The sequence below is a fragment of the Corvus cornix genome, chromosome 4 (genome assembly GCF_000738735.6).
Source record: "Corvus cornix cornix isolate S_Up_H32 chromosome 4, ASM73873v5, whole genome shotgun sequence".
In the NCBI taxonomy this organism is placed as follows: domain Eukaryota; kingdom Metazoa; phylum Chordata; class Aves; order Passeriformes; family Corvidae; genus Corvus; species Corvus cornix.
Window position 1 is genome coordinate 36,125,773 of NC_046334.1, and position 18,334 is coordinate 36,144,106.

Sequence of the window (18,334 nt, forward strand, 5' to 3'; positions counted from 1 at the left end):
TGATTCAAAAGAACCTAGGAATAACCTAAGGCTTGCGGTTCTCAAATTGTACAGTGTTGTCAGTCATAGTTTTTATAAGCAGGACCAATTTGAATGCACATTTTCTTATCAGTCAGCAGAACAGGCAGAATCTCATGGAAGGGATGTTTTCTGAGGCAAAAGGCCTGAATAACAATTATTTGAGTGACTGTCTGGTGACCTCTAGACATTTCTCAGACTACTGAACACATCCATACCTATGAGGGGCTTTTTGCTCAAGAGAAAATGTTCTGTAACTTTCTGGAGATGTTCACAGGATGTCAAAAATGGGAGATGAAGGGCACAGATGTAGCTTCCAGGAAGATACTAGTATTTATTCATGCTTGAGTTAAATCTTTTCTGGTTTAGAGGATTTTTTTTTTTCTTTTAATAAAATGGCATTAATATTAAAGTCTGCATATTGCCATAGGGTAATATTTTATGAATCATAGTTTTTTTCTTAATAATGAAAATGTGTTATGAATAGAAGAATGAATTTCTTGCTTTGAGGGGGAGATATCCTTGGTTTCAGCACCACAGGACAAGGCTTTCTGTACTAACTGCAGCAGAAAATAGAGGCTGCCTGTGCTGCCTGCCTGACAGCTGGCTAGACAGAAAGAAAAATTTGCCTTAACAGGGTATCAGTGCAGACACTGGGACACACAATTCAGTAATGGGATTAGTGGTAGGGGCAGGAACTGTATTGACTAAATTGTGTGATTAATATCTTCCCTCAGTATAGCTCTGTGTCCTGTCAGAGTTGCCCCACCTGAATTACACTGCTTCATTTATGACATTCCCTGCAAAAATCACACACAACTCCAAATAAGAAATTCAAACTTCAGTGTTTGTTTTCTTCTGTTATATCACATAGTACCTCATTAGAGAATATGCTGTCTCATGCACTACCTGCAGGAGCAAAATACAATAATTTCTATTTGTACTACTGGCATCTTGCATGGTTCAGCACTTAACTGGCTTTCATGGTGGCACTGTGAGTGCTTAGAACCATCAGGTACACGCAGCCTGCAGCCTCCCTGTACTATTTATTTTAGCTTGATTTCAATAAATCACTCATTGAAATATTACTGAAAAACATTTCCAGTTATAAAAATGGTATCTCTGCCCATGCACAGACTGATCACCCTATAACTTATGGGAAAAGATCTAGTGGTGAGTCTTATCCTTCCATTCAAAAAATGGATAGTTTTCTTCTGTGTTGTGGCAGTCCAAAACATGATACTTAGGTAAATTTGTGACACACAGTTATCACTCAAAGGAACTTTAAATTCTCAGATTCACAGCTTCTTTCCAGTACAGTATTCTTTACATTGCATTAAGGCTACCAAGAGCACTAGAGCTCTGTATGTTTTGGTGTTTGGGGCTATTTCAATAACTAGCCCAGGAAGAGAATATTTTCCTTGACCCATCATATTGTGTGTAATTTTAAATCTAAAAATATTCTCTTTCTCTCATCCTTGCCAGAAAAAGAAAATCAAGGACAGATTAATCTTCAGTGTGTCAGCCCCAAATGGAGCTGTTAGCCAAAGTATTATTAGGCAACTATTCACAGGAGTGGCCTAGATATTTGAACCGTCTTTGCATTATTCTCCAAATGTTTTATCATCCAAAGACTATAATCTACAACTTACGAGTTTTTAATCTGAAACTTCCTTCTAGTTCAAATATATAATGAATAACACACTCAAGAATATTTGAAAATATTATCCCCACTGCCAGAAGCAGTACTTTTCACTACTAAGTAGTTTCCACAAAGGTTTTTACTAAATCCTTTTCCACCTTCTGCTGTTTAAAGGAGCATGCCCAAGATGCAGTTCACAAAAGAATGAGCCCTAGAAGGCCCAACTGTGATTATATAAATGATAGCAAGAGGCCTTTATTCATCGAGGGGGAATTTCCCCTTGTGCAGATATTGCATAAAAAGTTGACAGATTTTCCCATCCTATTCCTCAGCACCTGCTCAAGGGATATGGGGACTGGAATTAGGAAGAGAACAGAGCTTCCAGACAAATTCAGGTACAGCCCAAATGCTCATGCCATGGGTTTCCTTTTAAGCTGTTTCAACTCATGTTTACCCTTAAAAAATAATCTTTAAAGTGAGCATTTTACCTTCCCTTGGGATTTCACCTCTCTTTATCTTTTAGCAGTGAGTTCCAACACACAGTTTCAGCCAGCTACGTAACACTTGACAAATCTCAGTATCTGTTTAGAGAACTGTGACCTGTCATGAGAATCGTGTGTGCTTTGAGCAATCAGAGACCTGTCAAAAACTTTGTTGCACCTCCCCATCACTAAATAATCATTAGTGTACTACACACAATAGTATGGATCATGACATCAACTTTCTGCATCCTTCTTATCTGTCACTCAAAATCTGGAAAGCTTGTGCATATTTGTTGCTGCCACATCCCACATAAATTGAAAAGCATACACATATGAAACACTGTTAGTAAAATTGTTTGGTGGTGCAGAGCAAAATTAAGGCTAGCCGTAAACATGCATAGTAGATTTATAAATAGATTTTGACAATCAAATGTAGATTAAAAGACTGAATATTTTTGTTTGAAGATGTCTTAAGATGTTGCTGCTTGCCAAAAGCAGTCAGTGTTCAATTCACAGGCAACTGCACCTAAAGAAATAGTAATAGGCATGCAGATGTCAACACTGATTCCACTTTATAACCTGGAAGCACTACATAATTATTCATTCATTCCAAACCTGTCAATCTCTGCACAAAACTGCAGTGACTAGTAACTAATTTTGCTTGTTTATTTTAGGTAAGGCATGTTTAGAAAGCAAACCCCCAGGTCCTAAAAACTGCCGAATTGTTTTACTGGATTATTGTAGTTGCTTTTTGCATTTCTGATTGTTGCTTCCCTTTTAACAATTCTAGCAAAGCCATTTACTTTTAGCCAGTTACCTATGAAATTAGACTTCAGAATATTCTTAGAATTTTCTTCGAGATGTATCTTAATTTATTATTTATTTTCTTTAGTTTCCTATTGCCTTTTAGGGTGGTTTTTTTTCTATTTGTGGTTCTAGAAAAGCCATAAGAAATATATCAATAAAATCTCACTGTTCCATAGGATATGCAGAGATTAACTCAGTTTCAAAATATATCTAGAGAATTTCTTTTTCTTGCAGGTATTTTTCACCTCATTTTAGCATTAACTACAGAACATTAGCTCATTAGGCCTTTTTGACAGGAAGGGCAATCCCACTGAAGTTCAAATTGAATGCTAACCCAGCAGGGTGGTGAATCCTAACCTTAAATTGAATTCCTCCTTGCCTGCCAGGACATTGGATCCCACAGCACAGTGATCCTCTGACCCATCAGGCACATGCACAGTGGCATTTCTCTCATTACACAGTGTCACTGAATTGGAACCTGCACGAGTTCGGGTGCAGGAATTCAACTGGTAAAGGTGGGCTCAGATTCCCACCTGAACCACTGGCTCAGCCTTTTTGTGTGGCTCCAAAAGGGATCTTCAAAGCAAATTATTGTAACTATACCATCTGGTGCTCTGATCACATTTGCATTTTTGTCAGAGCTTCCTTTAATATGATGACTGTTTTGGTCTATTTTTTTCCATATGCAAACAATATTTGGGAGTTTCTTAAATTTTATATTCTGTTTCCAGGAAGATTAAAGAACCAGGAGAAGCAGTTAGTAATGGCTACATTTTCTCGTGGCTGGAGTGCGAATGGATAGATGTGGCATGCTGTTCAGAGAGCACTGCTGGCACTTTTGCAATCACCTCTGTAGCACAAAAGACTGTAGCAAAAAGTCAGTTATGATTCAGCAACCACAGTTAGCAGGTGCAACATCAGCTAAGAACTGGCACATTATTTAGGAATCAAGCAAGAATCACCTTCTTAGAGAACAGCACAGCTATAACTATGATTATTACACAGTACAGCTGTTGTTTTCACTGTTACATTTTTCATTAAGAGATTTATAAATTCATCATTAAAATTAATTAAACCAAGATCTCAAACAGAGTACTTACCAAAGAAAATATTTAAATTATTGTCCTTGACTTTGACAAGGCTCTTGACACTGTCTCGCACAATATCATCATAGGCAAACTCAAGGAGAGTTGGTTAGATGAGTGGACAGTGAGGTGGATAGAGGGCTGGCTCTATGAGGAGGAATGGCAGATCCCAGAGGGTTGTAATCAGTGGCAGAGGGGGTCTAGTTGGAGGATTGTCGCTGTCACTGGGCCCAGTATTGTTTAACTTATTCATTCATTCAAAATTACTTGAATGAAGAGGCAGATGCCTCCTCAGCAAGTTCAGTGATGACACAAAGCTGGGAGGAGTGGCCGATACCCCAGAGGGCTCTGCAGCCCTTCAGAGGGACCTTGGCAGATTGGAGAGATGGGCAGAGAGGAACCAGCTGGAATTCAACAAAGGCAAATGCAGGGTCCTGGGGAGGAATAACCTCAGGCACCAGCACAGGCTGGGGACAACCTGCAGGGAAGCAGCTCTGTGGAGAAGGACCTGGGGGTCCTGGTGGACACCAAGCTGTCCATGAGCCAACAGTGTGACCTTGTGGCCAAGAGGCCAATGGTGACCTGGGGTGCGTTAGGAAGAAAATTCCAGCAGGTCAAGGAATGTGATCCTGCCCCTTTCTCAGCCCTGGTGAGGCCTCACCTGGACTGCTGTGTCCAGTTCTGGGCTCCCCAGTACAAGAGAGACATGGAGCTCCTGTTGAGAGGTCAGTAAAAATGATTAAGGAATTGGAGCATCTCTCTTACAAGGAAAGGCGAAGGAAGCTGGGCCTGTTTAAGCTTGAGAAGGGACAACTGCAAGGTGACCTCATCAATATCTGTCATTATCTGAAGGGAGGGTGTCAGCGGATGGAGCCAGGCTCTGCTCAGTGGTGCCAAGCAATAGGATAAGAGTAATGGGCAGAAGCTGATGCACAGGAAGTTCCACCTGAATACGAGGAAGAACTTCTTTACTGTGAGGGTGAGTGAACACTGGAACAGATTGCCCAGGGAGGTTGTGGAGTCTCCCTCATTGGAGATGTTCAAGAACCATCTGCACACAGTCCTGTCCCATGTGCTCTGGGATGACCCTGCTTGAGGGAGGTTGGACCAGATGACCCACTGTGGTCCCTTCCAACCTTACCCATTCTGTGATTCTTTGGTCTTCTAATCCTTGAATACAAAAAAAGTCAAAGTAATTTTTGTGGGTTTTTTATTCTATGTTTTCTCCAATCTGAATAGAAGTTTTGCTTTTAAGTAAATTAATACAATGGGATAGACAACTTAGCTATCCAAAAAGATCACGAAGAAGATAGAGAACTAGGTATTTTTGGACAATAAGTACATCAAAGTGGTGGTAGCTACTTCTCAGGATTTACTCCACAGGCTAGAAAGTTACAAGGCCAAAGAAATCTGTTGGAAGTCAAACCCCTGAACTCTTCCAGGCTTAGCTGCAGGGATGAGCTATGGTCTGTATGGGTCTACAAAGCAAGCATGGCAGCAGCCAACAAATTTGTGGAGATGTTCTTATAGTGTCACTCTGTGTTCCACAGCTCCCTCACAGCCACAGAGCTGGGGGCAGGCAGCATCCTCACCAGGACGGGAAACATCCCAGCCCCCAAACCCTGCAGGATGACTTTATGTGAGCAAGAGGTGTAGATTTTCCAATTAATGTATCCTAAATTACTGTTTTCATGTGCCTGGTGGAGATGCAAACTTTTATAGAGAGAATGAAATCCTGTTTGTTTTCAGATGACATCTGTGGAATTTCAGTTCTAGGTATTTGCAGACTACTGGCTTAGAATAAATAGTCTCTTGCTTCTCTGCCAGTTGTGCTAACTCTTAGAAGATTTATTTATATACAACACCAGCTTTGTCATCTAGTTAGAATACTGTCTTCCATGCAGACACATTTCTTTTATGCCTGCAGACATCTCTTTATTTGGTTGGGTTTTGCTGGTTTGGGGGGTTTTTTTACAGAAATATTTCTGATATGAAACCCATTTAAGTTTTAAACACAGTTAGGTGTAAAGAACCAAAGTAAGATAGCCAAGACAGGGAAATATTGACAAGCAGTAGCACTGCATAAATTAAAAGGGGGTTAGGGGAGAAGAGGAAAGGTATGAAACCCCACACTGAGGCTTAACTGATGTGGGCAGGTTAAGTATTAAGACCTGAACATCACAAGACTGTGGTTAGTGTCCAGGAAATGTTTTATTGTTTTTCCACTGTAGAAATACACAGAAATGGTAAACGTTGTGTTCTGACACTGATGGAAGGACCTTTGCACAAAACTGCAGGTACCGTTTTTCTCCTTGTGAGTGCTCTGGAGTTTTGTACCCTGCTGCTTCTGGCATATTAATCCATACTGGTTGGATGAGCTCCTCCAGTCATACTTTGTTCTCTTCTCTGTGATGATTCATTGTAATGTTATGCTACCCATATTCCAGAGGAACATAAAGTAGAGTTGTCTTGACTGGATAGATCCCAATGCACTTTTTAAATACATTTTGTGTAAAACAAACTGTATATTATATTATTCCCAGCCAAATTAAATACAGCTGCTTCCAGAGGTAAACAGGGCACCCATTTTGAAGTAGCAACGATACTGTGGTTCACAAAACAAAAATAGAAAAATTTGAATTAGGAAGATGATGTAGGTGAGGTGAAAATAATCCCACTGGAATTTTACTAGGAAGAATAAGAGATTAATATGTCAGTTGTTGCAGAGATTGTTGTGTTATTCTTGGCAAGTAAACAGTAATGTCCCCTCTTACACCTCACAACCAAAATACAGTTGGGCCTCAGACATGCTGTGGTGATTCGTATTTGATTGGCATAACTGAAAGTGATTTTTGATGTCCTGGCTCATGTGACAAATACTAGCTGGTGACATCCAGCTTCCTGGAAAATGTTCCAATTAAATGCAGGACAATAGGAACTCATAACAGGTTTCAAGTGTTCCAGTAGTAGTTTAATATTGACAAAAGTAAAGTCTATTGATTGAGATCAGGGTCAGTTTCATGCAGTGAGATAGACACAAAAGCAGAAAAAACAGTTTGTACAGGTGAAGTGAAACAAACAATAGAACCATTGTGCTCCTTTAGTGACACCTGATAAAAATCTTTAGAACATCTAGAGGAACTAAGAACAGGAATTACATTGTTGTGTTAGTTCAGCTGCTGCATCTAAAATGTTAATGGAAAAGATGCACCTAGAGGATGGAGGTGCACTGGCTTGCAGTATGCCTTGGGAGCTCTCTTCTAAGTGCTGTCACCTTAAGCCAGCACACCAGCCAGTTACAAAATGAGGAACTACCCCTCTCATATCAGGGACTAATCCAGTTAAACCTTGCTTAAAGCTAATATTCATGGACCTGTCCTGTGTCATGTCCCTGCCTCACCCTGCTGTTCCATTCTCATGGCCAGCGTCTGCTTTCTTCTCAATGACTAATATCACGTCTCTTGAAAATGACAGGTGATCTTACACACTTAGAAAGAAGGGACAATCATTTGATCACAGAGATGAATCTACCCTACTCACTGAACAAAATGGCCCATGAAAAATTTTCTTTTTTTCAAGTGCAGAAGTCCTCATTTATCTCTCTCTCTCTCCAGTCAAGTTGATTTAAACTCTTTTATTGAAGTCCAGTATGCTGGCTTTGGCTGGGATAGAGTTAATTAACTTGAGAGTAGTTAGTATAGGGCTGTGTTTTAGATTAGTGATGGAAACTGTAATCACCATAGAGATGCCTTCCTTATTGCTGAGCAGGGCTGGCATAGGATCAAGGCCTTTTCTGCTCCTCACACCACCCCCCAGCAAGCAGGGTGAGGAGCTGGGAAGAGACACAGCCAGGACAGTTGATTGCAACTGACCACAGGGATAATCCATATCATATGACATCAGGCTCAGTATATAAAGCTGAGGAAAGGGGGGACATTTAGAGTGATGGTGCTTGTCCTCCCAAGTTGCCACTAGGCTTGAGGGAGCCCTGCTCTCCTGGAGATGACTGAACACCTGCCTGCCCATGGGAAGTGGTGAGTGGCTTTGCTTGTGTGCACAGTTTTTTTTTCCCTGTTAAACTGTCTTTATCTCAACTCTTGAGTTCTCTCACTTTCACTCTTCGGATTCTCTCTCACACCCCTTTTTGTGGGGACTGAGTAAGTGGCTGTGTGGTGCTTACTTGTCACCTGAGGTCAAACCATGACATCCATGTATCAGTGACATTGTAATTTACTGTTTTGTAAATAAAAATTAAAAAAAACACCAAAGCAAAATCACAGTCTTAAATGTGTGAGCTCATATAAACTTAAATAAAACTCATCTAAATGTAAGCCCAGTGGTAAAGAATTTACCAGAGAGTAAAATTGTAACAGTGATTAAAATTATATCAAGAATGTGTAAATGAGCAACTGATGACAGCTGATGACTCAGTGTGGTTGCTCTCACTGTTGTATTCATCTCGCAGCTTCTTTGTGACAGCTGTTACAACCTTACATATAGAAATATGCATCTACTGAAATACCATTGGGACTTACTTATCCTCATACAGAAATTTTTCACTGAAAATGACAAAAGAGAGAACAAATTGTCATTGGTCTTCTTGGATAGGTCCTGAAATACTCTTCAGATGTCCATCTAGAGTCCCTATGACTTCTTTATTTTGTGTGTCAATTCATGTAACTAATTAATATTTAATTGATCTTCATTTAATTGTTTTTATTTAATTTTTTTTTTCCTTTTTTTCCTATTAAGAGTAACCAATCTGGACATCTGTAGCCTTGCAATGAATTTGTCAACCAAGCTAAGCTACGCCATTTTCAGCTGTAGAAACATGTTGTCAAGCATTGGAACAGGCTGCCCGGGGAAGTGGTTGAGTCACCGTCCCTGGAGGTATTTAAAAGACATGTAGATGTGGCACTTAGGGACATGATTTAGTGGTGGACTTGGCAGTGCTGGGTTAACAGTTGGACTCAATGATCTTTGAGGTCGGTTCGAATCTAAATGATTCTATGATTCTATTTTTCATTTTTTCCTTTCCACATGCATTTACATGAGATGTTCAGATTGAATCCAAGCAAGAGTGGTCTACCACAAAGATATGCCGAAACTGATTCTTTCTGTAGTGATATTTGATGCCATTTGAGAAACTCGCATTTAAAGGAGTTTTCTGTAGAAGATTACATAAATAGTAACAGGAGACAGAAATCAAGAAGATTCAAATCTAATTCTTGTTTGTTCTAAATTATTTGAAGATTAGTTTCACTGTGAAACTTAACTGTCTCATGATGATGAAAACAAAAGAGTGCTTAAATGATGCTGTAAGATGTTCACAAAATGTGACCTAGTCTGGTAGGCTCTTAAAGTTCTTTGACACACAAGTTCTGTGGCAGTATACACACACAGAGTAAAATCATATCAAAGTCAAGATTGGGTAGCTATTCAAAACCACTCCCACTTGTGGGGCTTATATGACATGCTCGGATTGTATCTAGCCTCACCTAAGGGTCAGGCAAGGAGGAAGTGACCATCCTCCTTCCTCCATCCACTCTGTCAAGACATCCACTGAGATTATGGGAATGGCAACTCTGGAAGACTCATAAAGGACTTGAAATCACATCCTTACCTTACAGTAAGTAATTTGATTGGTAGGCCTTAAAGTGGTCAGAGATGAGGGCTCTCATTTTGGTTGTGCTCCTCAGATAGGATGAGTAAAAGCCCTGCAGCTCCCTGCCATAATTTGCAGAGAAGAGTTATGATCCTAAGAGGTTCTCTGCAACTTATAATGCTGCTATACAGCCACAGAATGGGGATTTTCAGCTTACAAGTTCACCCATCTCATCTTGGACAGCTTGTATTTTTGCTCCAGGAACATGCTGGGTTAGCACATTCTAAATAAGAGTGCAAATGATGTTTGCCTTTTTTGTGCAAGGTTGCACCAGACCAGCTTTCAGTACAGCAGCTCTTCCTGACTGCATTCAATTCAAGTATGGGGAGTTTTACTACTAGTCTGGACACAATTATGTTAAAAGAACGTATGGTGATTGCTGAACTTGTATAGTGGTAATAAGGCTAAGAAATGCTAGCCCAGGCTAACTGGGGTCAACAAACCTCTTTAAAACTAAGTTGTTTAGATGCTGAGTGCTTGCTTCAGAAACAGCTTCTCACTACTCCAGAGCATAGTGTTCCTTTTGGTCATGTTCATAGTCTGGAGATTTAGAGCTAGCAAATCAAGAGTTTGTATATTTAAAAAAAAAATATATTGGAATTAAAAGGGCTGCCTCATAAGGGTTTGGCTTATGACATCGATGTATAAACATAGTAAGGATAATAAACAATTTCATTACAGGCAATTTTTAGCATGTGATGGAAAGAATGGTTTTGGAAGAACAGGGAAGCAAAGTTTTAAATAGGTTTGTCCGAAGTGTCCTACCTGATACTTGGGGAATGGTGGAAAGAACTGCCTTTCTTTAATACAATGTTTCGGTGGATTTACACATAAACACACACAAAACCCAGTTATAAAGGTGTTATTAGAAAACAAAAAATTTTTGACTGGTGAATTAGAATTTTGAGTTAGTCACCAGGTATAATATCAAGATTTTTGTTGGACTTATGTTTTATCAGTAACAATCATCTAAAGCAGAATGCAGTCTTTTAGAGCAGCCAAGTAGCTAAAGAAAAAAGTCCATCAGAGACTACTCTTAATATTGGTGGGGTGAGCTGCTGCAAGAGTTAACCTGAATACTTTTATTGTATGGCTCTTTTTACAGTATGGTTTTTACATATGAAAATAGCCTATCAGATAAAATGATTGCAAAAAAAATATTTTACAGAACAGTCCTAAACTGCATTGGCATGATAGCAAATGAGGTATACAGCATTGCAGTGAAAGATACGCTAGAAATCACACGTATTTTCATTATTTTGGCTTTTTGTTTAATGTTCCTAATCATATTTTTTTGCCTCATGTACAAAACCTCATCACATAGTCTTTTTACTTGTTAGAAAATTTCTGTATTACAAGTTTTCTGCCAGAAAGGTGACTTTGTCATTTAGATGATATTCTTGAATTTTTTCTGGTTTTCTTTGTCCTACCCAGTTCTTGAATTCTAATTTCTTGTAAAGTTATTTAGGTTTTCATGACATTACAACACAAGTCAAACTTATTTGGAGCACAAGCCATTTTTGAATAGGGATATATGAGTGTTGTGAATTCTTACACTGCTTTAATGTTACTTGCTTTATCCCTGCAGGTTTTAACATACTTGCTTCACAGAGAGAAAGCACATAGAAACTTACCTTGCAGTGTCAGCTAAAAGTACTTCCTTTGTTCTGTGTCTTGCTGTCTTTGTATTCAGATAAGCCTTATTAGTTCAGAGACATTTAGTTTATGTGGATTAATAAAATTCAGGGAAGGAATTTTCCAGTGAATCTTGAAGGCAAGTCAGAGTATGAATCCGGCTTACTTAGATGCAGAGGATGTTCTGAAAAGAAACATTACCTTATGTTGATGATAATCAGATGTATGTTGTCCTCCAGCTTATTACAGAGTGAATCTCAGCATTTCGCAGTTAGTGTTCTATAAAAAGAATATTATAAAACTTGATTATCTTGTTTTTACAAACAAAGCAATAAGAACACCCTAGTGTCTCAATGCTATCCAGGGAGATGTTGCTTTGTTGGTGGGATAAAAGGTTATTGGGCAGCTGTGGCAATACAGAATAGACTCAGCCCATACTCCTCTACAGCATCTGCATATAAATTTGTGTGGCTTGAGCTGCAGGAGGAATTTTAAAAACAAACAAAAATACAGAAAAAAATGCCCCCTTCTTGGTGGTAAATAACAACAAAATATTTCACTTCAGTCTACCCAGAATTTTTCTTTGCAATGGTATTTGTTTTATTTTGTAATTTGAGGCAGTTAATTTAATTAATTATAATTTGAATAAATTCTTATGCAGCAAAATAGATAATTCTGTTTCCTATAAAATGCCAACAAAAATAAACTTTGTGGAACACAAGCCAGAACTGGGTTTCACAGAACCTAAATAGTCTTAGATATCTTCATCGGGTGAGTGAGTGCAGAAAGCCACAGGTTGTTGTACCTATGCCAGGTGTTTTGCTTCAAGTATATTCCGTTTGAGGGATATGTGCTATGCCTTGCACAGAACTCAGTAGCATGGCAGCACAGCAAACCTTCCAGCTCCAGCCCACAGGTTGTGCAAAACCAGCTGTGAGATGGGGCACAGCACGCTCATGGCTGCTTGCCCCCAAACATGCACATGTAAGACCTGACCCTAAAATTTAGGTAGGAATTGCTTGGTGACTAAGCGGTATCATGACAGATTGAAATTCAGATGCCTTTTAAATGCAAAGTGAAATATATCAGAAGGAATAATTTGAACCATTCTTCCACATTAGGAGGTCTGAACTAAGAGGGAAGAAACAGGTACCAATGTAAGCAGCTGAAAGAAAATTTCTGTTCAACATCCATCATTAATCAAAAATTCATATGAAGAATATGCATAAGGAATATGAAGGAAAGTAAGATGTTCAACAGACAGAAGACTGTCTCTCACAGAGCCAGCAGGGAAGCAGGGTACTTAATACTCTGTAGTGTCTGCTCAACACTGTAATGAAGATAGCATATGGTTACTGGAACTTTTCCAGGTTTTAAGACTGAGAAATGAGACCAGCTAAGCTTAAAAGTTGTGTGGAAGGCTGATTTCTTGTTTTGTTTTGTTTAAAATTTTCCCTATTATGAGTGTCAACCACTCAAAGCATGAAGAAATTAATGTTTGCTCTTTTTTGTGCCACGCAGAACCTGAAGCGAGTGGCAGAGACATGGATGGATGAGTTTGCAGAATACATTTACCAGCGACGGCCTGAGTACAGACATCTCTCAACTGGTGACATCTCTGCCCAGAAGGAGCTGCGCAAGCACCTTAAGTGTAAAGATTTCAAGTGGTTCATGGCTGCAGTGGCTTGGGATGTCCCCAAATACTACCCTCCTGTGGAGCCTCCACCTGCTGCATGGGGGGAGGTGAGGAATAGATCAGATTTAAATGAGTCTAACGTTTTAGATTGTGGGAAATTAAAATTATTAAATCAGAGTAAACCTGGTGGTAAGTAGTGTTATTAAGGAAGTTCACAGTGGTTGAAGCAATCCCTGAACTATCCATTAAAATGAGAAACTGCCATGTCTTAGAACTATCACCGTTGCTTTTGTAACTCATTACAACTTTGTGTGTACGGGGCATACGATGTAGGCATAATGAGGACAAGAATGAGGAAAAGAGCACTCATTACTGTATGTCGCAAGAAGATCTTAGATTCAGAGAGTCACCTTAGTAAAAAGGAAGTCTGAAGTCAATGCTTGGGGGTTTTTGCATATCTACTTGAATACCTCCTCCTGTCCTTACAAGGACAATTGCGTGCAGATGGAGTTCAGTTTGCTGACATGTGAAATGTGACAAGCAAGGCCTGGATACTTTCCTTTTAAAATGATTGATTTTTCTCAGCTGTTCTCTGCATTCTGTAGGTGCTGTCATCACTGAGTACTAGTAGCAGACAAATACAATTTCTCCATTGATGGATGAGGGGAGGGAGAGACCACAAAAGAGAAGCCAGTATCTGAGCATCACTCCAGAACAGGGGGTGAGCAAACAGCCAGCTGCAAATCTTCACCTGTGATCAAAGATGTTCTGCTTTCAGACCTCTCTGAAGAGCAGAGCTGTAGCAAACCTTGCTTTGACAGTTTGTTTTGTGCAGAAGAATTGAGAACACAAGTAGTGCACGGAGAGGAAATTACTTCCTTAGTTGCACTGAAAAATTGCTGTGACCTTTGCCCCCAAGAACTACAGCAGCTTCACTCCGTGGATAGGTTGTGTGCAGCGGGCTTTTTCCTCTCAGTTCATTAAGATACATAAAGAAGGCTTCACTCCTCCAATGTATTGTGTTGCTTTTTTAAAAACCATAGGAATATCTGTACTGTGAGTCCTAGCCTTCTCTGATTTTTCAGATGTTCTTGCAGCTCTCAGAAAATAACTGTCGTGTTTGAAACCAAAGTATGAAGTTGAAACTTTGACCAAAACATTTGGTAAGATCAGACTCAAGTCTGCATATTCCCAGTGGTCAAGACTGGACCATAGACTTCTAAACATAGGTTCCTCTACTATTCCCCAGAATTTCTTTTTAGAAAAGCAAATTACCTCATAGTGAAATTTTTAAAATAACTTTCTGTGGTACTAGCAATCCTTAATTCTTCTTTATAAACTATCAGTTACAGAAAAACTCCAATTATATGTGTCTTACTGTTTGCTACTTCTTGGCAGTAATGAATTCCTTTGTTGTTAAAGCTTCTTCTTTTTGGTGCTGCTACCCACTTTATGAGATTAATGTGTACCAAGTGGTAAGGAATTTATCAGTAGAAGTCAGACTGGATCAGATTGCTATGACTGCTACTGTGATCTTCCTTCACTATCTTCCACATGTATACATGCATTGTATACATACATACACTGGAGGACTGTGATCAGATGTGTAATTTCTCTGGCCAGCTGGATGATCCTTAACCTCAATCAAGAGGGTCTAAGAGGAGGAGCTTGTGATTCAGGTATTCATTTTTTTCATAGCAATATTAATATAATCTTTGCATAAACCCAAGTATTTTTAGAAGTAAATCAAAGATCATATCAGTGGTGTGAGGTCTGTGCCTTAAAAGCATTTACTAAGTTCTTAGGAAGGACATGAAGACCAAAGATTTTCTTTTTTGTCTAAAACATACTTTCACTAAAATAACAAGAAGAGAGCTTTCAGCCCTGCTACTCTTGTTTTTCCTGAGACTGTCCCATTCCTGTGCAGTTTTAATTAATTTGTTGGCACTTGCGAGGACCTTGGAAAAACTTGAAGGTCAATGTCTGTGAGAATCTGAAAGACGGAAGCAGGCTGTAATGTTACTGCTTTGTAAAAATCACTCAGCTCTAGAAACCTTGCTGATTATACACACCAAAAGTCTGTGCCAACACTGACTCATTTAGTACCCTATTTGGAAATACTTTACATCTGCTTGCCTATGCCAGTCTGAGAAAGAGTAAACAATGAAGTACTCAGACAAGTTTGGCTCTAGTATTTTGATATCTAGCTAGTAAAAGCATGTGGTGTGAAAGCAGACGTCTCATAAACAGCCTCTGCTCAACTCCTCTTTTTTTACAAACACATTTATTTAAAATCCGACTCTTACATTTCTTGACAAAATCTGTTTTTGATGGAAAAGAAGGACATTTGGAAAACAAAAAGCAATCTTTTTTACTACACTTGTCATGGCCTTATCTCTTATGTGTGTTTGTGCCTTTTGTCCTTGTAGCTGGCAGGGTGTATGTTCCCTTGATAATCTGTTCTACCTTGTAACATCTGAAATATGTGCAGTAGAGCAATGTAATAGCAAATCCAGACAGATTAAGGTTAGTGAGACTGTCAGTTCTGTGTTTGAGTGAAGTAACTGCACTCTTTTCCACTGTGGAAAAGAGGAAAGTGTTCAATTAGGTTTTGTTCTTACTCTTTTGAATATATTGGGAAGTCTGGTGCCAGTTGAAAACAGTAATACCCATCCCATGGTCTTTCTAAGACAGAATAATTTATTTGTAATGTGTATTTGAAGTTCTACTACGTAAAACAATAGATGTGAATTGGACACCAGGTGTTTTCTTAGGAAGTACTCATGAATCTACAAGCTGTGATCCAGCACAAACATATTGTGTATATTGTGCAAATATCACAGCTTCCAATACCTTTAAAACCACATTTTACTGTAAATCAATCATATAATATCAGACATTGTCATTTATTTTAGATTTCATGAGTCCTGTAATCAAGGTGATGCAAAAAAAAGTTGTTTTACTGAGTCAAAAGGGAATTATTTAAGCTTGGTTTCACTTGCTGTTACATGAACTTCAGTAATTTAATGAGGAAGTGTCTCAGTCACTGCAGCATTGCTAAGCTGTAGGACCTGAAAGCACTCCTTTCTCGGCCCCAAATTCATGGATTTTACAGAACTGTTTTACAGCACTGACATGAAAATGTTGCACATAGTCAAGTGGCACATTTGAAAAAAGATTAAAGCCTAAGAACTCACTACCTTCTCTTTTGGTTATTTTCCTTTTTTTAAAATGTGTCATACTCATACCCTTAATGAGTCAATCTGAGCCCAGAAAGTGTCACATATCTGTTGTACAAAAGTGATACAACCCCACCCTGCACAGACTGAGTGCTGCACAGCTGCACAGATGGACTGTTCAAAGTCTTTTATCAGGATCAGTATCACACTGAATGACAGTCCCCTGTTTCTTCAGTGAGGTCTTTGGCAGTGTTTGACTTCTTTACCTTTGACTTTTTCTTTTTTATGGCGTACACAAAGGATAAATACTTCTAAAATTACTGTGTATCAGTTGACAGGAGAAGTGGCTCATTTTTCCATATTGAATCCATAGATATTGATGGCCGTAGGGTTATCTGAGAATGTAAGCAGTGCACTAAAACTGGCTGTAAGCGCTGCTCAAACAAAAAAAAGTAACATAAATGAATATTGCTAATGTCTTCTAAGAGTTAAAGCCATTTTCATATTGAGGGATTAAATCAGATATAGGGAAAGTATTATATAAACTGATAGCACCGAGGTGCTTCTGTTGTTACTGTTTCCCTAAGGATTGTTCTAAAACCATCTCCACAGTTACTGTTCACAGATGACCATATTGAACATACACTTGTCTTTAGATTGCTACACTTTCCCTCTTTCTGCTTTTGACATAGACAGTTTCATGTCATGATGAGCATGCAGGGGAGCTCCCAGAACGCCTGGGAATTTACCTCTCCTGCTGGGGCTCACCCCTCCCTGGCTCCATGAAGGCTGAGTTGTCCCTGGGTGACAGCCTGGCTCCAGTGCAGGCAGGGCAAAGCTGCAGGAGCCAGGACATCACCCACTACCTCAACAGCAAATCTTGCAGGAACTCACTTGCCTGGGAAAAGTTGTAGAGTTTTAGAATTATCAAAGAATGTTGGTCAAAATAACTGCTGGGCGCTGGGAAGCTATATTCTCTATGCTTCTACACCTCATCTGCTCTCTGTAAGGACTACAGTGTCCATAGTCTCAAAGTGAGTTAGGATGGCATTTCAAGAACTAAGTATGTGTAATGACTTACAGACAGTGTCCTGTGCTTGTGCCAGAATTTATTTAATTCTGAAACAGCCTTTAATATCACCACTAACCATTCTTGTCAGTCCATACGTGGGAGCCCTTGGAAGCACACTTTCCCTGTACGTTTATCTGTGTGTACAAATGATGGCATTTGAGGTTGAGCAAGTAAGTTTTGTATGTAGCAACTCAATGCTCTACCTGCATGGCTGATAAAATCTGTCTCCTGTTCATCCTTGGTCTTACAGCTGCACAAATATGAATGTTGGAAATGTGTTAGGATCACTAGCTATTTGTTTTCTAGTTGTAACTCATAACCTCAAAAATCCTAAATCCATTATGTTGTGTGACTGGAGACAAGGCAGTTCAAATGCATATTGGTGTATAAATGAGGGGGAAAAAAAGTCCCTGTGCTTCTGCTTTCCCTCCTTTGTCCATGGAAGCATCTTACGGGATTTGCAGGCTGTGTGGTGCTGATACTTGGCAGAACATTCCCTGTGGCTCTGGCTCTGGCATGATGGCTCAGTTCAGTTTCTGGCAACTGCCAAGGCCACACAGAAGCGCCAGAGAACAAAAGCACAGACTTGACTGAAATGCCTTATTACAAAAAGAGAACAAAAATCAAATCACAACCCTTCTGCAGCTGAAAGGATGAAACAGAAAAAGGATGAGCTAACATGTAAGCTGCAAACAAACAGAGGAAAAACTAACTCAAGCAAACCTTTCAGGAGCAGAGGGAAGAGGGGAGGAAATAAAGAACGTGAGAGAGATTCCAGCAGTGAAGGAACTAAATGTAGTTTCAGCTCAAGCCTTTTCCAGAAATGGACTGAACACATTTACTGCACAGTCCAAATGACGAAGACTGGGATGGAGCGATGCCATCGAGACAAAATTATGAAAGCCTTTTAATGCAGTAAGCATTAATTGGACATGGAGCATATTCACTGTCATTTTACAATTCTGAATCACATAAATATACCCAATTATTAATGGCAATTGTTAGCAGTTCCATTTTAATTAACTTGCATGCTGTAAGAACTGAACTGATGTATCATTTAATTTTCTATTAGACCAGAAATCTTTATCTATACAATTGAAATTTAAGTGCATT

At 39.3% G+C, this 18,334-nt stretch overlaps 1 protein-coding gene and 1 long non-coding RNA gene across 5 annotated transcripts in view; one reads left to right on the forward strand and one right to left on the reverse strand.

The window, feature by feature from the left end:
* Positions 1-18,334, forward strand: part of GALNTL6 (polypeptide N-acetylgalactosaminyltransferase like 6) — a 505,353-nt gene that overhangs the window by 410,999 nt on the left and 76,020 nt on the right. For all 4 annotated transcript variants that reach the window (XM_039551174.1, XM_039551173.1, XM_039551172.1 and 1 more), the window contains exon 9: positions 12,856-13,077. In XM_039551174.1, the coding sequence (XP_039407108.1) occupies positions 12,856-13,077 (222 nt within the window). The remainder of the gene's footprint in view (positions 1-12,855; positions 13,078-18,334) is intronic.
* Positions 1-18,334, reverse strand: part of LOC109144932 — a 41,043-nt gene that overhangs the window by 8,868 nt on the left and 13,841 nt on the right. The window contains exon 3 of the long non-coding RNA XR_002045990.2: positions 11,536-11,613. This is a non-coding gene — a long non-coding RNA (uncharacterized LOC109144932). The remainder of the gene's footprint in view (positions 1-11,535; positions 11,614-18,334) is intronic.